The 22,604-nt window shown below is 42.8% G+C and overlaps 1 protein-coding gene across 1 annotated transcript in view; it reads right to left on the bottom strand.

Annotated features, from left to right (window-relative positions):
* Positions 1 to 22,604, bottom strand: part of FTO (FTO alpha-ketoglutarate dependent dioxygenase) — a 389,582-nt gene that overhangs the window by 304,445 nt on the left and 62,533 nt on the right. The window contains exons 2-3 of the mRNA XM_060787826.2: positions 16,844 to 16,921; positions 5,698 to 6,358 (exon numbers count right to left, since the gene is read on the bottom strand). Coding sequence (XP_060643809.2) covers positions 5,698 to 6,358; positions 16,844 to 16,921 — 739 coding nt within the window. The remainder of the gene's footprint in view (positions 1 to 5,697; positions 6,359 to 16,843; positions 16,922 to 22,604) is intronic.

Raw genomic sequence — 22,604 nt, 5'->3', positions numbered from 1 at the left:
AAAGAAAGAAAGAAAGAAAGAAAGAAAGAGGGAGGGAGGGAGGGAAGGAAGGAAGGAAGGAAGGAGGGAAGAGAGGAAGGAAGGAAGGAAGGAAGGAAAGGAGGAAGGGAGGGAGGAAGGAAGGAAGGAAGGAAGGAAGGAAGGAAGGAAGGAAGGAAGGAAAGAAGGAAGGAAAGAAGCACCGAGACTGTGGCACAGCTGGCTGGAAATCAGCTGCATTAAGATCACTACTGACCAAAAGGTCATGAGTTCGAAGCCAGCCCAGGTCCGACAAATTTGTCTAGCTTGCTGTCAACTTTGCAGCCCAAAAGACAGTTGCATCTGTCAAATAGGAAATTTAGGTACTGCTTATGCGGGGAGGTTAATTTGCGAGGCCATAGAAATCTCCAGCAAGCATGCAAAGAATGAGGAATTACTTCATCAGTGTCACAAATGGATGGTTAAGTGACAGCTCCCCTGGTGGCTGGGATACGCTCATGAAAAAGCTGGCATGTTAAATAGCCTCTGTGTATCTGTCTATATATGTTGTGTGTCTATGGCATTGAATGTTTGCCATGTATATGTACATTGTAATCTGCCTTGAGCCCCCTGTGGGATGAGATGGGCAGAGTATAAATACTGTAAATAAAGAAGGATGGAAAGACAGATGGATGGACGAAAGGAAGGAAGGAAGGAAGGAAAGAGGGGAGGGAAGGGAAGGAGCAATGGTGGTCAATGGGTTCAAATATGGTACACAGGTAGGGAATTGCCCTTACCCAACATCAGATTGCTTAAAAAGCTTCATTAGTGAGTACAAAAGGATGTACATAATTATCATACTCTATTGGTACTACCCTGCCTCTGCTACCATGTATCCAGAAGTTTTTTACATTGTAAATTTTAAACTGTGTAGCGATTGTTTTATAGATTATGGACATACTGGGTTATTAGTTTTATGTGTTGGTTCATGATGTACTCGAATATTTTGCTGGAGAGATTGAGAAGAAATTATTATTAGCTCTGGCAGTATTTGGTTCAATACTCAGTTCTGCTTTGATGCTTCAAAATTCCAATACATTTCCCAGTTAATTCTATTTGCCTCACATTTCAGTTCTTACCATTTTTATCACTGGATGCAGTAATGGACCTTTTAGCTACTTTTACCACTTCAGGACAAATTAGCATTTTTAGGAGGGAACAGACAATGGTGGATGATGGTCCCTGTGCCAACAGGCTGACAGATCTGCTTGGGGTTGAGTTCAAACTTTACAACACCTATGCCTTTTGCTGATCCAGAATGTTTAGAGCTTGATCTATAAGCTGGAGTGGATTCATGACCCAACTGAAATGGAATTTACTAGTAGCTACACAGATGGCAAGCTGTTTAACCTCAGCAGACAGCAAGCCAAAACCAAGGTGACATCAACATCTGGTACAGAACTCCAGTATGCTGATGACAACATCGTCTGTGCACATTCAGAAGAAGATCTACAAGCCACTATAAACACCTTCGCAAAAGCATACGAGAAGCTCGGCCTGTCATTGAACATCGAGAAAACCAAAGTGCTCTTCCAGCAGTCACCAGCCAATCCCTCTCCAATGCCAGAAATACATCTTAATGGTGTAACATTAGAAAATGTTGACCATTTCCACTACTTTGGCAGCCAAAGTCAACATTGACACCGAAATACACCGCCTGAGCTCTGCAAGTGCAGCATTTTCCCGAATGAAGCACAGATTGTTTGAGGACAGGGACATCCGTAGGGATACCAAGGTGCTTGTTTATAAAGCCATTGTGCTCCCAACCATGCTATACGCCTGCAAAACGTGGACTGTCTACAGATGTCACATGCCACTTCTGTAACGATTCCATCAGCGCTGCCTCCTGAAAATCCTGCAAATCTCTTGGGAAGACAGGCAAACAAACGTCAGCGTGCTGGAACCAGCGAAGACCACCAGCATTGAAGTGATGGTCCTCCGCCATAAACTCCGTTGGACCAGCCACGTTGTCTGGATGCCCGACCACCGTCTCCCAAAGCAGTTGCTCTACTCCGAACTCAAGAACGGAAAACGAAATGCTGGTGGACAGGAAAAGAGATTTAAAGATGGGTTCAAAGCCAACCTTAAAAACTCTGGCCTAGACACTGAGGATTGGGAAGCCCTGACCCTTGAGCGATCCAGCTGGAGGTCAGCTGTGACCAGCAGTGCTGCAGAATTTGAAGAGGTAGGAATGGAGTGTGAAAGAGAGAAACATACCAAGAGGAAGGCACGTCAAGCCAACCCCAACCGAGACTGCCTTCCACCTTGAAACCAATGCCCTCACTGGGGAAGAAGATGCAGCTCAAGAATAGGACTCCACAGCCACCTACGAACCTACAAGAATTCAGATCTTGGAAGACTCAGCTGACGAGTCCTCGGCCAACGAGGAATTGCCTAAGTAAGTAGACAGGTTACAATGAAAACTAAAGTATGCAATTCAATTGTACATTTCCAATTAGCTCCATTGCTTCTTCTTGAAAAGATGACAAGAAAGAAAGAAAGAAAGAAAGAAAGAAAGAAAGAAAGAAAGAAAGAAAGAAAGAAAGAAAGGACAGATAGATATGGAAGGCCTCCAACTACTCACAATTGCTGTGAGGGGTCACAAAGAAAGGCCTCTGCATTTATTGATACAAGGATCATTATGACATTCTATTCAATAGCGCTAATCGCCTCCGCTTAATCAACCTATTAGCGAGGAGCAACAGTTTTGAAAAGTTCCCTTGCATTTGCAAAATGAATAGCTTTCCGCCACGTTCAGCCTAGCAGAGACGCACAAGGAGACTATTGATCAAACTGTGCTGAGTAAATTGGGAAACAAAGGAACTTTTGTAAAGGTTAATACTATCATATAACAGGACACCAAGTACATATTCTGCCAGGTGCGCTCCCCCGCTAGGGAGATCCTGAGATCCTGGAGCTCCCAATAAGGCTCAGAGAAATGGGAAAGCGATCAGCATTTCTCGGGAAGTACTCAGCACCTTGAAAAACAACGTCCCGATTTAGCCAAAGTCACCTTTCTAAAGAGGGTGAGTGGAGAAATCCTCCGGCAAAGTGAAGTCTCCAATTACAGACTTCATAAAGGATCACAATTTACATAGGCACTGAAGTTCAAGCTTTCACAATCATTAGGATGATATAGAAACCGTTTACTTCTCGGTCTCTCTCTCTCGCTCTCTTTTTGAAGTGTAATTTCATACCATCCACAGCTTTCTCATCCACATGAACTCACCAGGAATCTATCTGCCCATACCCCCTTGTCCACTTTCAGTTCTCCCACTCCATCATCTCAAGACTGATTTGGGGCCGAAGAGCACCCAATGCCAATGTTTAATGTGAAAGGCAGCTCACATGAACTTCTCTCCTTGGGAAAATCATGCAAGTGGGAACTAGAAGATGTGAAGCATGGGCCATCACACAGTAATGAAAAAGCACAGGATGGTAATATAGGGTTATCACTTCATGACACTTTAGAGCAGTGGTTCTCAACCTTGCTAATGCTGTGACCCCTTAATGCAGTTCCATATGTTGTGGTGACCCCCAACCATATTATTGTTTTCGTTGCTACTTGATACCTGTCATTTTACGACTGTTATAAATCGTAATGTAAATAATATCCAATATGCAGGATGTATTTTCATTCACTGGACTAAATTGAGCACAAATACCCAATATGCCCAAATGTGGATGCTAGTGGGGTTGGGGGGAGGATTGATTTTGTAATTTGGGACTTGTAGTTGCTGGGATTTATAGATCACCTAAATCAAAGAGCATTCTAAACCCCACCAGCGATTGATTTAAACTGAACTTGGCACACAGAACTCCCATGACCAACAGAAAACACTGGAAGGGTTTGGTGGGCATTGACCTTGAGTTTGGGAGTTGTAGTTCACCTATATCCAGAGGAGTGCTGTGGATTCATGCAATGATTGATCTGGACCAAACTTGGCACAAATACTCAGTATGCCCAAATTGTGAGCACTGGTGGAGTCTGGGGAAAATAGACCTTGACATTTATGAGTTGTAGTTGTTGGGATTTATAGTTCACCTACAATTAAAGAGCATTCTGAACTCCACCAACAATAGAATTGGGTCAAATTCCCACACAGAATCCCAATGACCAACAGAAAATACTACCCCTTTGACACCTCCTCTCGACCCCCTCAGGGGTCCCGACCCCCAGGTTGAGAAACACTGCTTTAGATGGACTATTTGTCCATCTAACTTTCCTCAGATCTATTCCCAGAATCTTTCAACACCATGTTGAACCATGGCTAATATCATGGCCAGCAACTTATATCTATAGCAGTCGTTCTCAACCTGTAAGTCCCCAGATGATTTGGCCTTCAACTCCCATAAACCCTAACAGCTGGTAAACTGGCTGGGATTTCTGGGAGTTGTAGGCCAAAACACCCGGGGACCCACATCTATAGTGTCTATGATTACTGGGGCATTTCAGGAGTTTTAATTCAAAAAAGTAACTTTTTTGAACCATGCTCATACGAGGGTTGAATGAAAAGTAATGCCTCCACCTTCGTAATTCCTCAACAGATGGCAGTACTGGTATGCGGCGGGCTTGTTCAGTAGACTCTCCTCTACTGTTCCATTTTGGCAGGAAGCCTTAGCATTGAATGGTTCTGTTTTTAAAGTGCGAAGTATGGAACCCTGAGCAGACGGTCAGTCAATGCAGTCAATGAATTCTTGACAGCAGAATGTGTCACCCCAAAGGAGATTCATCAGAGAATGCAAGCTGTTTATGGTGAATGTGTTGATGTGAGTGCAGTGCATCTTTGGGCGAGTAAGTTTAAAGATGCTATTGTAATTTTAGAGTTTTTAATACTGGTAGCTAGATTTTGTTCATTTTCATGGTTTCCTCCTTTCTGTTCACACCTAGCTCCAACAGACAATAGTTCTTTGTCCCACCCTGGTCATTCCACAGATATATAGACCCATTTTCCTTGTTCCAACAGACCTCACTACCTCTAAGGATGCTTGCCATAGATGCAGGCGAAACGTCAGGCCTCTAGACCATGGCCATATAGCCCGAAAAAAATCTACAACAACCCAGTGATTCCGGCCATGAAAGCCTTCGACAATACAAAGATGATAATGATGATGATGATGATGATGATGATGATGATGATGATGATTATTATTATTGTTATTATTAAAACCACTAGGGAGAGCCAGAACTAGATTGTATTTGACAGACCACACCAATAAAGAGAGATGTCAAGCACATACACAACCCTCAAATGAAGCATCGAGATTTTGATAGATTTTGTTTTCCTGGCTCCTGATCAGCAAGTTAATTATAGCAACTTTTCAAACTACTTAAAGTGCTCCAGATAAGACAAACAGCAGAATACATAGCTTGACTTGTTCTGTCTCATAGGCTCTTTTCTCTCTCCTTTTCCCCACTCCCTTGATTTTCGGAAAGATAGAAAGGGACAATAAGTGCTTACAGAGAGCAGGGAAGAAGGGGGAATAGTTTTGCGCATGACATGGTAAAGCTGCTAACACATTACATATGGAGATGCAAGGAAAAGGTTGACAGGTTCGGATACTTCTTTGTAGAAACATAGTGAGATGCCGGACAGCTGCGGGCGGGGGAGTTATGCAACTCTTCCAGCAAAATCTGGTTAATTTTCTGTTTTTTTCTCATCTACTTGCCTTACTCACCTTCACAGCAATAGCTGTAGACAGCCACCGTTGACCTTTCCACCAGATTTTCATCGTGATGCCAGCTCACGGCCATTTTCCCCATTCCGTAATAAGGCTCCTGTTTCAAGAACGGCATTTGTTGTGGATCCATATAATTTAATAACGTCAGGTTGTAAGACGTTCTCCCTTTCAGATTGGCGCAGTCATTCTTTGGGACATGAGAAGGGCTTTGATCTTGCAAAAAGGGCCCTGTCCCTGTAATGGGAGGCACATAATCCCGATGGCTATCGGTGACAGGAGAATCTTCCCTTTCTTTTGTCTCGGCCAAACTCTGCTCTCGCAAAGCCAGGACAGTTTCTCCATGCAAATAGTCATTAAGTTTGATTAATGCCTTACAAGCCTTGGATATTTCTGGATGGGAATAATTTATTTCATAACCTTCCACAGGCCACGGGACCGTAAATAACCTTGTGTTCAAATATTTGTAAGTACATCCAGGGTTTCCAATTAATATACGAGATACTGGGGTAACAAAATCTTTTCCTTTGATCCTTATGAGATCTCGGAAGAAGCAAGCACGCTCTCGGAGAGTCAAAAAGGCCTCTTGAACTCCTTTATGGACCTCTTTGGGGATCATCTCAGCATTTTTGAGGATGAGTTTGGAGTATTTTGTCTTCCACTAAAAAGAAGAAGAAAAAACACTTGTTTCTATTTTAAACATGAGACAGAGGCATAGTGGAAAGCTACAGTTAAGTTATTTATCATACGAACAGAATTAATGCATGTCTAAATAAAGAAATGTTATTGGCTTATAAAATATAAAAGATAAAAGCAATTTGTCATCTGAGAGCCCCCTTCCCTTTTTTGCCCATTGTGACAATTGGCTGACTTAATAGAAGGTTACACATTGTTCTCTGTCTCTAACTGCTCAGGATGAATTTGTCACCAAAGTTGACAGGACAAAAACTATTTCTAACAGCAAGCTTTGGGATATAAAGGCAAATCATTTGTGCCAATTATTGTTGTATGAGTTGCTATAAGTTTTCCAAGCTGTATGCCTTCAAATTGGAGCGGGTTTTGGCGACGCGTAAAGGACAGCCCGCTGCTTCTGCCAGGACCATCAAACTGACCCAGAAGGTGGTTCTCTCCCAGGTGAAGGTCACCAGCCTCAGTGGCGTCCGGAAGCTCAATTGCTGGAGCAGCCACATTGCCAATATTTCGGTCTGCCAGGAGCTTCCCAACGTTGAGATGATGACACTGAGTGCAAATAACATCGCTGATCTGGAGCCCATGAACCAGTGTCTGAAATTAATTGAGCTTTATCTCAGGAGGAACAATATTACCAGCCGACATGAACTGTTCCACTTGAAAAAAAACTGCCCCATCTAAGAATCCTCTAGCTCTCTGAGAGCCCCTGTTGTGGCTCTGACCCTTTTCACTATTGGATAACAGTGCTGTGCAATCTCCCCCATCTCCAGAAGCTTCATAACCATAGTGGGTACTGCAATAAACCGCTTAGTTTGTGTTGGGATTTTTGTGTTTTTGAATTAACTCCTCTTATGTTTTGACTCTATATAAATTGGAATGAGATGATAAAAACCTGAGGCAGTAGATGAATCTTCTGTACATCAATTGATGCAATTTGTTAAAATGTATTTTCTCTGGCATTAAATGTTTACCATAAGTTTTGGAAACCGCCCTGGGTCCTTTCGGAGTGATAGGGCGGTCTATAAATAAAGGGGTATTATTATTATTATTATTATTATTATTATTATTATCTTATGGCAACCTCCTAGGCAAACCTATGATGATGTTTCCTAGGGTCATGTGACTCATCAAAGGTCATTCAGTGGGTTTCCATGGTCAAGTGGAGAATCCAACCCTGGTTTCCAGAGTTGTAGTCCAATGCTGAAACCATTACAAGGCCCATGCCTTGTAATGGATAGGCTTAAAGCAGTGGTTCTCAACCTGTAGGTCCCCAGTTGTTTTGGCCTAAAACTCCCAGAAATCCCAGCCAGTTTACCATCTGTTAAGATTTCTGGGAGTTGAAGGCCCAAACTTCTGGAGATCCACAGGTTGAGAACCACTGGCTTAGAGCATTGGTCTTCAACTAGGAGTCCAAATCCACAACCGATCCATAACATAACTTTGGTTTTCACCAGTGCTAGTACTGCAAAATATTTCTTCTGTTTTGACAGTACTGAAGGAACCACCAAAGCAGATAATTTGAGAAAGAAAAGACTGAATATCTAAGAGCTTCTGATTTCAGGTCAGACTTTGGCAAAACTGATCTTCTGTGGAGCTCTTTGCACATAAAGGGATGAACCAAATTCATGAGTGATACACAACCAATGATTATCAGCCATGATGATGTATGAAACCAATTTGTCCAAAAGCAGTAGGTCATTAAAGGCTAGCTACTAAAGGAATTAGAAGGCTTATGCATTTGTAGCCCACTGTTAGGCTTCCTTGAAACATCTGTATGGTCACTATGGGATTACGTACAGTATCCTTCCACAAAGTCATGCAATCCAGAATATCAAGGCAGATAATCGACAATATCTGCTTTGAACTGGGTTATCTGAGTCCACACTGCCATTTAATCCAGTTCAATGTGAATTTTATACAGCCATGTGGAAGGGGCCACAGTGAACTAGATGGACCTTTGGTTAGATCAGCATTTCTCAACCTGGGGGTCAGGACCCTGGGGGGTCACGAGGGGTTGTGTGAGGGGTTGCCAAAGACCACCAGAAAACACAGAATTTCCTATTGGTCCTAGGGCTTCTGTGTGGGAAATTTGGCCCAATACTATCATTGGTGGGTTCGGAATGCTCTTTGATTGTAGGTGAACTATAAATCCAAGCAACTGCAACTCCCAAATGTCAGCTCTATTTTCCCCAAACTCCACCAGTGTTCACATTTGGGCATATTGAGTATCCGTGCAAAGTTTGGTCCAGCTCCATCATTGTTTGAGTCCACAGTGCTCTCTGGATGTAGGTGAACTACAACTCCCAAACTCAAGGTGAATGCCCACCAAACCCTTCCAATATTCTCTTTTGCTCATGAGAGTTATCTGTGTTAAGTTTGGTTTGATTCCCTTGTTGGTGGAGTTCAGAATGCTCTTTGATTGTAGGTGAACTATAAATCCCAGCAACTACAACTCCCAAATGACAAAACCAATCTCCTCAACCCCACCAGTATTCAAATATGAGTATCGGGCATTTGTGCCAAATTTGATCCAGTAAATGAAAATACATCCTGCATATCAGACATTTACATTGTGATTGATAGCAGGAGCAAAATTACAGTTCTGAAGTAGCAACAAAAATAATGTTATGGTTGGAGGTCATCACAACATGAGGAACTGCATTAAGGGGTTGCAGCATTAGGAAGATTGATAATCGCTGGGTTAGATCTATTAGGACTCTTACTACGATAACAATTCTAGCAGCACAGATATTAAAAAATGGGTCTGTTGTTGTACGTTGGGGTTTTAATGTAGGTACCAGAGATAGATTGGAAAAATTCTGGCAACTCCCAACATGGCCATTGTGGCTGTGGGAGTTGTTAAAGAAACTTGTACAAATCAGATCTAAGATCTGAAAAGACTGGTTCCAGATGTATATGGATGAATACTGGTCGAAAATGTGACTTGGGAGACAGTTCCAAAATATTCATTGGCCTGCAGTTCCAACGCGTGCTAGCCCTGTCTGAGCAACTCCAGGCGGCCATCTGGACCTCCACAAAGAAGAGAAAGATTGTGTGAAACTGTCCCAGAGAAATGGAAGAATGGCAGGAGACACCATAAAAACCAAAGAAAGCCCTGAACTATGCATCTAATGGGAAATACACCACACTTGTAACATTTGACTCCCCCGTTAAAACGGGAAGCCAATGAAGTCCACATTTTAATGCCAGCTTTATGAAAAGGCATGTTACCTTTTGGCTTAAGAACTAAAGATTACATGCTCCGAAAGCATTTTATCAATATATCTTAAATGGTGACTGTGGGGTTCCTGCTCTTTAAAAGAACCCAATGTGTGTGTGTCTTACATTGCAATCTCAGAAGTTAAAAGGAAAAGGGCGGGGGGGGGGGGTCTTTGCAGGAAATGGGAACACGTTTCCAACACACCATCTGAGAATATCGGTCAGTCTTCTCTAATTCTCCAGCCAGTCATCCCTGCTATGTTCTACATCAGGAAAGCATTAAGAGATCAGAAGACAAAGGCGGGGGGAGAGAGAGAAGAAGCAAAAACACACCGGCACCATGAAGTTCACGCTGGACACTTTTACTGATTGAAGAAGCAAAAATCATGTCGTTTCTGCTGTATCTCTGACAGCTAATATTAAAGGTCACCTCACTCCTGGTGCAGATAAAAGCAGCCACGTGACTGGACTCGGCCCAAAAGTGTACAAAACATTTCAGGCTTAATTTTTTAACATGTCCATTTCCCCAAGAAGAACATTTAAACACATCCGCAGCAACTGGAGGCCATGCTAGGTATATTCAGCCATCTACAAGTCGTTTCAAAGAGCTCAAATGGCCAAAGCAAAATGGCAAGATAATCACTGTCTACTCTGATGAGCAAAGATTCCCCATAGTCCTAGGATGACGTTTACCCCTTTACTTACACATTCCTGGGGGGAGCATTCTTCTGGGCTCTGAAGTTTCTAGTAAACAACAAACTCCGTCCGACAAACTGACCGCTGTTCTAAACAGATTGGCATGAGCTCTCCAAGTGAAAATCCTTGGAGAAACAACTTGGTACCTTCTACATATCGATAAGAGCAGAAGTTGTTGTTTTTCAAAAGTAATTCATTATCATTACAGTTATTGACCTGCTCAACTTAAAATACTTAGACGCCATTAGTGTATCAATTTTTAAAAGCAACTCTCTCCCTTATTGTTGCTCGCCTGAGTGGCGTACAGGGAGCATACAACTCATCTGTTACACCAGCTCCACTGGTTGCCGATTTGCTACCAAATTTTGGATAAAAGAGACTCGACCAACAACATAAATTTTTAATACTTACTAGCTATACCCACTACTACACGATGCTGTGGCCAACCTTCCTTCCTTCCCTCCCTCCCTCTCTCTTTCTTTCTCTCCTTCCTTCCCTCCCTCTTTACTTCCTTCCTTCCCTCTTTTTCTTTCCCTTCTTCTTTCTTCCTTCTCTACCTGTTTCTTTTCTCACTTCCTTCGCTCTTTGATTTCATCATTCCTTGTCTCTTTCCTTCCTTTCCTCCTTTCCTCTTTCTCTCTTTTGTTCCTTCTCTCCTTCCTTCCCTCTTTCACTTTTATATTTCCTCTCCTTCCTTCCTTCTCTACCTTTCTTTCTTTCATTCTCTCCTTCCCTCCTTTCCCTCTTTCTTTCCCTCTTTCTCTCCCTCCTTATCGCCTTCCTTCTTTCTTTTCCCCTTTCTATGTATATGTTTTGTGTGTGCATATGTGTGTATATATTTCTGTATATATTTGTGTATATATGTGTGTTTAACCTTTGAAGGCAAAAGAAGTTCCTGTTTGATTGTTCATCAATAAAGACTTTGTTGTATTTAAGCTCAAGCCCTCTAAAGACAGTTTATGGGGGGGAGGGGGGGAAATCTCTAAAAGCTTCTCTTCAGGCCCCCTGGCTTCCCATTGGGCTCAAGTTGCACATCCTGTTTTAAAAGCAGCACTTCATTTTAAGCCCAGCGGCGACAGAACACCCATTCCTGCCTCCTTCCTCTTTCTTTCCTTCTACCTTTCCTTTCATAATCTTCTCTTCACCAATCATTTTCTTCCTTTCTTCTCTCCTTTCCCTTTCTTTCCTCTCCTTCCTCCGGGACACTTTGTAAGGGTTTTTTAAAGGGTTTTTTGGGGGGAGTGAAAGGGGGGATGTGGAGCCCAAATGGGAGAGTTTCTGGCCTTCTCATGGTTCACATCCTCCCTTCACCCAACCAGGGGGGCAGGGGGTGTGCGCAGCCGCTCCTGCAGTCAGGCTTGTCTTGGGGGAAGAGTTGCCTGGTAGCCACGTGGGCCTTATGGAGCCGCTGCGGTGGCTCCAGCTGTTGCCAGGGCTTGCCTCGCCAAGCCCCCACCCCTCCGTTGGGCCAGGCCTTCTCCTTCCTTCCCTCTTTTGTTTCCTCAATCCCTTCCCTCCCCAAAAGAAAAAGGACTCTGCCTTCCTGCATGGAAAGGGACTCCATGGCGAGGCTTCTCTTCCCTCACAACGGTTGAGCTTCATTCTTACGCAATGGGAAGAGGGCTTTTGCGGATGCTCTGTAAGGCATTCTTCTTTTTGGGGAGTTTTAAGTTATTTCCCCTTCATTTTTGCAGTTTTTTTGTTTGAAAGACATAGATCGGATTAGAATGTGTTTCGGTGCCACATTTGGTATCAATTCGTCCAGTGGCTTTTGAGTTCTCTTAATCCCACAAACAAACATTACATTTTTATTTATATAGATAGATAGTTGCAGTCCAAATCCAGCAAGCCACTTTGCTGTGGTAGAAAACACCCTATAGCTGGATTCAATGTATTTTCTCAAAAATATACACAAGGGAGGAGGAGACAACAGCCAAAGACTCCATATGACAATCCTTATTTTTCAGTGAGGTCACAGTCCTTGACCTATAGATGTATCTTTGAGAGGTACAATTACACTACAAAAGAAGTGAGGTTGTTCCTTGGCATGTTATTCTATAATTAATGCAAGGATCTTATACATTTTTTCTTGTTGGAAGAAGACCTGATGAGAAATAACCCATTACACGTTACTTCCAAAGTGTACCATAGAGCTATCTTTCTTCTCTTGACACACATCTTGAAAGTTTAGTGCTTTCACTTGGACAGAATTCAGAGTTTCAATCTATTTTTAAAAATCAATAGAAGGGGGTGAGTTCTTCCCTTCCTGTGGCACAGGCATTATTTAAGGGGACAGAGAGAAAGAGAGAGTTTTTTTTAAAAAAAATGAAGCTATTTCGTATGCATCTTTCGGCCACATGTCAATACAAGAAAGTTGACATGCTTATAATATAGAAACTCCTGCTGTAGCTGTTCAAACTTAAGTAAGAGATTCCTTTTTATGTCTTTCATCTCACTCAATATGTTCCAACTTAGTTTAACCGAACTCGCCCAAGTCTCTCCATGTGTTTCACATTTGGCCAGAGAGTTGTCAAAGAGAGGCTTAACATATTCTTCCGTTTCTTCCATAACACTTCTTCTCTCTACCAGATTTGGATAGTATTTGTGTGCATTGCAATCAGGCGTCATTTTCTTTTCCTAATAACCGCTATGGAATGGCATGGCTGAGAAGACCAAAGGTCATCAAATCCAAGCCAAATCAAATTCCTCAACCCTCTCATAATATTTATTTATTTATTTATTTATCGTGTCAGGAGCAAACCAAACAGCTGTATTGCATTTTTGTTTACAAACAAACAGACAAACATACAAAACACAAAGTTTGCAAGCCTGGTAGTTGATTAAATGTCCTTTGACCAGTATCTGGCCACTTGGATTGCATCTGGTGTTACTATAAGAAGAAGATCCTCCATCGTGCATGTGGCAGGTTGCATTGCAGCAGATGGTTTATAGTTTGCTCTTCTCCACACTCGCATGTCATCGATTCCACTTTGTGGCCCCATTTCTGAAGGTTGGCTCTGCATCTGGTGGTGCCAGAGCGCAGTCTGTTCAGCACCTTCCAAGTCGCCCAGTCTTCTGTGTGCCCAGGGGGGAGTCTCTCATTTGGTATTAGCCATTGATTGAGGTTCTGGGTTTGAGCCTGCCACTTTTGGACTCTCGCTTGCTGAGGTGTTCCAGCGAGTGTCTCTGTAGATCTTAGATAACGATTTCTTGATTTAAGTCACTGACGTGCTGGCTGATACCAAAACAGAGGATGGGCTGGAGATGTCACTGCCTTAGTCCTTTCACTATTGGTTGCTACTTCCCGGCGGATGTCAGGTGGTGTAATACTGGCTAAATAGTGTAATTTCTCCAGTGGTGTAGGGCACAGACACCCTGTGATAATGTGGCATGTCTCATTAAGAGCCACATCTACTGTTTTATCATGATGAGATGTGTTCCACACTGGGCATGCATACTCAGCAGCAGAATAGCATAGCGCAAGGGAAGATGTCTCCACTGTGTCTGGTTGTGATCCCCAGGTTGTACCAGTCAGTTTTCGTATGATATTGTTTCTAGCGCCCACTTTTTGCTTGATAGTGAGGCAGTGCTTCTTTAAGGTCAGAGCACGGTCCAGAGTGACTCCCAGATATTTGGGTGCGCTGCAATGCTCCAGTGCGATTCCTTCCCAGATCATCCTCAGAGCTCAGGATGCTTGTCTGTTCTTGAGGTGAAAAGCACATGTCTGTGTTTTAGATGGATTAGGGATCTGCTGGTTTTCCCTGTAATAGGCAGTAAGAGCATCTAGAGCTTTGGAGAACTTCTGTTCAACCATCTCAAAGCTCCCTGCTTGAGTGGTAATGGCACGATCATCAGCATAGATGAAACTCTCTGTCCCTTCTGGCAGTGTCTGGTCATTTGTGTAAATGTTGAACATGGATGGAGCAAGCACACTCCCCTGAGGCAGGCCGTTTTTCTGTTTTCGCCATCTGCTTCTCTGGCCCTGGAACTCAACAAAAAAGCTCCTGTTTTGTAGCAGGTTTCTTATGAGACAGGTAAGGTGGTAGTCCCATAATAATCCAGGGCATAACCCACAGAAAAGTTTCCCCTTGACATTAAGTCTAGTCGTGTCTGACTGGGGGGTAGGGGCTCATCTCCATTTCTAAGCCAATGAACCATAGATGCCTCCATGTGGCTGGCATGACTGCATGGAGCACCATTTACCTTCCTGCCGAGACGGTACCTATTGATCTACTCACATTTGCATGTTTTTGAACTGTTAGGTTGGCAGAAGAAGGGGCTGACAGCAGGAGCTTACACCACTCCCCAGATTTGAACTGCCGACCTTTCAGTCAATAAGTTCAATAGCTCAGCAGTTTAACCCGCTTCACTACTGGGGAGCCATATTATCTTTGCCGTAATCAAAGGGGGAAAAAGATAAATAATATATCCAATTAAAAGACAAGTAAAATGAAACAAGCACACTTTTAAAGTTTTAAAGCATCAGATCAGAGATTGTGGGCGCACATTTGGAATGAATTTACTCATATTTCTGGGTGTGCGGTTATCTAAGATATAATGATGCAACACCTAACCCATGTCTGCACCCCATATGTTTCTCCTCACTCTTCTCTTGACCTCTTCTTTTTTCCTTTTCTCTTTCCACCTATATATATATATATATATATATATATATATATATATATAAATTTATTTTAAAGGGCAACAGAATATAAATATTCAACTGTGAACATGCACAGACAGACTGGTGCAGACAATATATAGGCAAATAACTAAAACCGGATATTAAGAGAAGGGAATTAGTCAAGTTTTATAAAGGACATGACCCGAATCTTTGGACAAATTAATCTGCGTGTGCAAAACCCAAAGTTTCTGAAAGCTCTAAATTTCAGAGGCAGACAATATCATGTATTGTCGACGGCTTTCATGGCTGGAATCACTGGGTTGTTGTAGGTTTTTTGGGCGATATGGCCATGTTCTAGAAGCACTCTCTCCTGACGTTTTGCCTGCATCTATGGCAAGCATCCTCAGAGGTTGTGAGGACCACACAAACTCTGAGGATGCTTGCCATAGATGCAGGCGAAACGTCAGGGGAGAATGTTTCTAGAACATGGCCATATAGCCTGAAAAACCTAAAGGTAAAGGTTTTCTCTTGATATTAAGTCCAGTCGTGTCCGACTCTGGGGTGTGGTGCTCATCTCCATGTCTAAGCCGAAGAGCCAGCGTTGTCCGTAGACACCTCCAAGGTCATGCAGCCAGCATAACCAATATTTTCATTTGCAGAAGCTCTAGTAAGGTAAGGTAAAGATTCTCCCCTGACATTAAGTCCAGTTGTGTCCGACTCTGGGGGTTATTGCTCATCTCAGTTTCTAAGCTGATGAGCCAGGGTTGTCCATAGACACCTCCAAGGTCATGTGGCCACCATAACCAATATTTTCATTCGCAGAAGCTCTAGTAAGGTAAATTAAAGGTTCTCCCCTAACATTAAGTCCAGTCGTGTCGGATTTTGGGGATTGGTGTTCATCTCAATTTCTAAGCTGAAGAGCCAGCATTGTCCGTAGACATCTCCAAGGTCATGTGGCCAGCATAACCATTATTTTCATTTGCAGAAGCTCTAGTAAGGTAAGGTAAAGGTTCTGCTCTGACATTAAGTCCAGTCGTGTCCGACTCTGGGGATTGGTGCTCATCTCACTTTCTAAGCTAATGAGTCAGTGTTGTCCGTAGACACCTCCAAGGTCATGTGGCCAGCATAACCAATATTTTCATTTGCAGAAGCTCTAGTAAGGTAAGGTAAAGGTTCTCCCCTGACATTAAGTCCAGTCGTGTCCGAATGTGGCGCTTGGTGGTCATTTCCATTTCTAAGTCGAAGAGCCAGCATTGTCCATACACACCTGCAAGGTCATGTGGCCTCCGGTGGCGCAGTGGGTTAAACCCCTGTGCCAGCAGGACTGAAGACTGACAGGTTGCAGGTGCAAATCCGGGGAGAGGCGGATGAGCTCCCTCTATCAGCTCCAGCTCCTCATGCGGGGACATGAGAGAAGCCTCCCACAAGGATAATAAAAACATCAATTCATCCGGGCGTCCCCTGGGCAACGTCCTTGCAGATGGCCAATTCTCTCACACCAGAAGCGACTTGCAGTTTCTCAGGTCACTCCTGACACGACAAAAAAAAAATGTGGCCAGTATGACTTCATGGAGTGCTGTTACCTTCCTGCCAGAGCAGTACCTATTGATCTACTCACATTTGCATGCTTTTGAACTGCTACGATGGCAGAAGCTAGGGCTAACAGTGGGAGCTCACACTTCTCCCCAGTTTTGAACCTGTGACCTTTCGGTCAGCAAGTAGCTCTAGTAAGTCCTAAGGTTATTCCATGACGCTGTTTGTGGAAAACAATATAGTTTGCAGTAGGTTTTCCACAGCAACGTCTCCTCTCCAGTTTAAGCAGCGAACCAAGGAACTCAACCCAAGCAAGAAAATAAACAGTCAGGTTGTTAGAGCATGTTTTCCAACACATGTTGCATTAATCTTTTGAAGCATTACCAGTTGATGGAAGCCATCATCTTCAGGCGTCAAATATGGAAGCCGGCTTTCTCCAAGTTCATCAAGGAGCTTCCGTTTCTAAAGATACAAAAACAAACATTGTACGTTGAGTTATTCAAGAGCCTTAGCAGACCTGGAAGTCATTTGAACTGCTGTACATTCTCATCTACGGCAGCTTCTGTGTTTTCAACACTTCCCTTTCTTCCTTTAAAAACACATACACACACACACACACAAACTCCAAGTAAATGTGTACTTTGAGTGTACTTTGAGGTTGTTTTTTTAAAGTCAGATTTTTGTTGTGTAAACGAAAGCTAAAACAAAATTTCCCATTTCTGATACAGTTCTGTCACAACCCTGCCCTCTTTTTCCATCTCTGGTTTTGTTTCACGTTCTTTTACTTATCTTTAATTTTTGTGTCGTGTTACAAGACTAATGGATTTTCAAACTTTTCTTTTTCTTTCACACAGCCCCTGCCAGCTCAGAAACCACCAGAGAGAAAGAAAAAATGCTACCCCGAAAGCACTCATTCCTCCATACCAATCAACATGGCCTTTGCCTTGTGCAGACTGAGAATTACACACTAAAAGAAAGCCTATCTGCCGTCATTTACATACCAACCAGACGTTCTCTTCAATGAAAGAAATCAATATATTGTTCCAATTGAACCGGAACAATGCAAATAGTTGTATAAGGGAATGGGGAAAATGGAATAAGGTGATAACAAGGTAATTAGTAAAAACTAGTAGCACAGACAGGAGGAACTGGAGGTCAGAGTGGATAATAAATGACATCCAATAAGCTGCCATCTACCTACTAACTTAGGTGATCCCTCATTGTCCGAGTAGGATAGTCTTCCAAGATCGGTGTCCTGGTGGTGGGTCCGTAGGTGACTGTGGAGCCCTATTCTTGACCTGCAGGTTCTCCCGCAGTGAGGGCATTGGTTTCCAGGTGGAAGGCGGTCTTGGTCGGGGTTGGCTTGATGCACCTTCCTCTTGACACATTTCTCTCTTTCGCCCTTCATTCACGTCTCTTCAAATTCTACAGCACTGCTGGTCACAGCAGACTTCCAGCTAGAGTGCTTAAGGGCCAGCACTTCCCAGTTCTCAGTGTCTATGCCAGTGAAGATGGCAAGCAACTGTGTTGTGGGGGGGGGGGTTGTTTGTTTGTTTGTTAATTGCAATGCACTCTATGTGGGGCTTCCCTTGAAGACGGCCCAGAAACTCCAATTGGTCCAATGTTCAGCAGCCAGACTACTAACTGGGGCAAATTACAGGGAGCGGTCAATCCCCCTGTTTAAGGAGCAACATTGGCTGCCGTTCATTTTCCAGTCCCTATTCAAGGGGCAGATCATCACCTATAAAGCCCTGAACGGTTTGGGACCTGCCTCCCTGTGTGACCACATCTCCTAACATAAACCTGAACGATCTTATGAAGAGGCCCTCCTTTCACCCCTTCCTCTATCTCAGGCATGGCTTGTGGGAACGAGGGAGAGAGCCTTCTCCGCTGTGGCCCCCCGGCTTTGGAACTCACTACCAGGTGAGATTAGGCAAGCCTCCACCCTAGTAGCTTTAAAGAAAAATCTTAAAACTTGGCTTTTCCGATGTGCCTTCAGAGAGTAACCATCCAATCCATTTTTGTTAGTGTCCATCTATAGTTGTGTACATGATGCACTTTCCTCTACCCTTAATGGAGACCAAACCCCATTGCTCTCCTTCTCAGGCTCCTCCATTACAAATATATTTTTCTATTCCCTATCTCATCCAGGATTTTTTATCATTTTATCTTGCACATTTGGCCTGCCCTGTGCAATTTGATTTTATTGTGTTATTCTGCATTGTCTATGTTATTTTGTTGCATTATGTATTTTGTTGTGTTTAACTTTCTGTTGTTTTGTATTTTATTTTGTTGTATTGTTTTTGGCCTCGGCCTCATGTTAGTCACCCCGAGTCCCCATTGGGGAGATGATGGTGGGGTATAAATAAAGATTATTATTATTATTAGTAGTAGTAGTATTAGTATTATTAGAAACACAACAAGATGAGTACACAGCAGACACTCTGCTGGCTGTTGAATTGGATCACACGTCGGACACTTCCCAAGTGTCTAGGACTGTGTGATGTATCGGCAAATAATGCGTGCAGATCCCAGTAAGGTGGTCTTTTGCAGCTGGCAGATGGTAATCTTGTCAGCACCCATTGTGTTTAAGTGCAGGCCAAGGTCTTAAGGCATTGCACCCAGTGTGCTGATCACCACTGGTACCACCTTAACTGGTTTGTGCCAGAGTCTTTGCAGTTCTATCTTTAAATCCTCATATCATGTCAGCTTTTCCAGTTGTTTCTCTGCAATCTTGCTGTCACCTGGGATTACGACATCGACGATCCATACTTTGTTTTTTAACATGATTGTGAAGTCAGGAGTATTGTGCTCCAGAACTCTGTCTGTCTGAATTCGGAAGTCCCAGAGGAGTTTGGTGTGTTCATTCTCTGTAACTTTTTCCGGCTTATGATCCTACCAGTTCTTTGTTGCAGGCAGATGATATTTGCGGCACAAGTTCCAATGAATCATCTGAGCGACGGTGTTATGCCTCTGCTTGTAGTCTGTCTGCACGGTCTTCTTGTAGCAGCTGAGGATGTGATCTATTGTTTCATCTGCTTCCTTGCAGAGTCTACACTTGGGATCTGTTGTTAACTTTTCAATTCTGGCTTTGATTTATTTATTTTATTTATTTACTCTATTTGTATACCGCCTTTCTCAGCCTATCGGCGACTCAAGGCAGTTTCCAACAAAACAGTATACATAGTATCATAATACAATTTTAAAACATTAAAATTACATAAATCACAACAGCAATAAAAACAACATCATTGATGGCATTGGTTCAAATGGCTTGTTCTTGGGCTGCCAGAATCAGGCCCTCTGTCTCCTTTTTCAGAGTTCCAGAGTTGTTGTTGTTGTTGTTGTTGTTGTTGTTGGAGCTTAGTGGAGTTTGGAAGTTCAAGGTCAGAGGTGGATCGAGACCAAGTTATTTCCCTCCTGTTTTGTTTCCCTTCCCTCTGTTTTTCCAAAAGCGCTTTGGACCAACTCCTTCAACAGCTCAGTTTTTGAACATGGACCAAGTCGCACTGACTAATCCATCCCACACTTCCTTACTCGCTGATCCTAACCGGACTGACAACCCACGCATTAAAATTTATAAAATAGACATGTAGCCCGATCTCTTTGAGTTTACAGTTTATACAGCCTTCCTTGGAGACGCATTATAAAACTGACGTGGAGTCGCTGGTGAAGCCAAGTGGAATGTAACTTTAGATTAAGTTGGCAGGCAACCCATTAGTCTACTGTGTGATTTCCAAGCTGCTCCAATGGTTTTTATATATGTATACATATAAAGAGAGAGAAGCTGTATGAGTATTATTTATGGCACTAAACACCCTGAAACGATTAGTCTGGGTTTTGCTAAGCTTGAAATGGAGCTGAGCAAAACTCATTTTTTAAAAGGCTATGTTCTTGTTTATACACTAAAAAGATGTTGAGCTGATGGAGAAAATATTTCAAACGCACAGGGGTAGCTATATATATATATATATATATATATATATATATATGCTGACAATTTCGATGTCAAATGTTAAGCTCTTGGCAAAAGCACGCAGCATTAAAATGCACTCTGGAGTGGAGGTAGTATCAGCTCACGTTTGATTGTCAGATCTGACTAAGCGGACGCTCCCTTGCTTGATGTGCAGACAAATACACACACAGCTGGGGGGGAAACACACACAGCTCCTCTCATATACAGCGAGCTGTCACACACATGTCAAATGCATCAAGCTCCTTGCAAATTCCTCCAAAACAAAACAAAAAAGGGGGAAATAAGAAAAGAGGAGGAGGAGGAGGAAGAGGCAAGGAAAAAAGAAAGTCAGTTTCACCCAACTAGCTGCTATGAGGGAGTTAGAATTGTTTGGTATTTCCAGAAATCACAACAGGTAAAGAGACCAAATTGCAACAGGTCAAAGACAAGGGTGTATCTATGGGACTGTGCTGAGGGGCAAGAATGTCCATTTCCCTAGTTAGCGAGAAGCTCAGCTGGCATATCAATGTTTCCTTTCATTTTTGTCATTTTTGTCAAGGCTAAACAGCATGGATGTGAAATATACCACACCAGTTTCTAAAATGGGTGAAGATATTCCCTCCTCACCTGTGTAAATAGGACCATTAATGGGAAAGCCAAGAAAAGACATGTGCTGTTGTATCCCAGAGCAGGAACACCTCTGTCCTTAAACACCACACCAATATAGTAAAATCAGCAAGCAGTTTATTGAAGGATATATGAAGGCAAAACAATAAAAAATTATAGAAACAGTGTAGTCCAAAACAGTATTTTCCAAAGATGACAGATAGTCCATGAACTTCAGGGTACAAAAGTAAAAACACTAGATCCAAAGATGCAAAACCCAAAGGAACAAGACAGCATGGAGATCCAATGCCTAGAACAGAAACCTAGCCAAACGTGAACCACGAAAATAGAAATCCACTTGGAAACAAGACCATCATGAAGCTCCTACATTGACGACACTAAGCTAAAATCCTTTCCTTGTATCATATAAAGCTTCTCCTGTCCCACAAACCAAAAGGAAAGCATTCAGCTTGCCGTTACAATAACATAAGGATTTCTTATCTCTCTTTTCTAGCAGATGGACTGACCTTCACCAATCTTGAAAACTTGGTCTTGGTTTATAAAAGTTTTGTTTTCTGTCTTCAAATTCATTAAATTCTGCACCTGTCACGATGCCAGGTCTCTGCCTTATTCAGGTAGAGATGAACCAAACAAACACCCAGTTTGTATAAAACAGTTTAATTAAACAGCACTAACTTTCTGGCTATTTTAATAGTCCAAAATATAAAACATAAAGATAGCACTCAGCCACAGAATAAACACAAACTGATAGCAAAAGCTACACTGTAGTCAAAGGGTCCAGTCCAGTGGTCAAATGCTGAGAGTTCAAAGTCCAGGGATCAAGAGTCTATACCGTAGTCAAAAGCCAGTCCAGAGATTCAAGATTCCAGGGTTCCAAGAGTATAGGAGACAGGCCAGGATACCAAAAATCCACAAACCTGGGGGAAAACCAGCAGCATCTACCACCAAAATAAGACAAATACTTTTATCCCAAAGATCAGTTCCAAGGCTAGCTCCTTATATCCAGAAACACCCAGCTGCAACCTCCACCCTTAATTGCTTTCACCCATGAACTCTTTCTTACAGATTACTCAACCCTTTAGAACTAAGACATACATTAACCCTTCCATCATCAACTGCTAGGCCTACAACCACCAACCACCATCAACTGCAGAACATGATACACGACAGCACCTAGAATCATAGAATCATAGAATCAAAGAGTTGGAAGAGACCTCATGGGCCATCCAGTCCAACCCCCTGCCAAGAAGCAGGAATATTGCATTCAAATCACCCCTGACAAATGGCCATCCAGCCTCTGCTTAAAAGGTTCCAAAGAAGGAGCCTCCACCACACTCCGGGGCAGAGAGTTCCACTGCTGATCGGCTCTCACAGTCAGGAAGTTCTTCCTAATGTTCAGATGGAATCTCCTCTCTTGTAGTTTGAAGCCATTGTTCCGCGTCCTAGTCTCCAAGGAAACAGAAAACAAGCTTGCTCCCTCCTCCCTGTGGCTCCCTCTCACATATTTATACATGGCTATCATATCTCCTCTCAGCCTTCTCTTCTTCAGGCTAAACATGCCCA

This window comes from Anolis sagrei, chromosome 8, assembly GCF_037176765.1.
Source record: "Anolis sagrei isolate rAnoSag1 chromosome 8, rAnoSag1.mat, whole genome shotgun sequence".
NCBI classification, from domain to species: Eukaryota; Metazoa; Chordata; class Lepidosauria; order Squamata; family Dactyloidae; genus Anolis; species Anolis sagrei.
The sequence above is the reverse complement of the archived record's forward strand: the minus strand, read 5'-3'. Positions and strand labels throughout refer to the sequence as shown.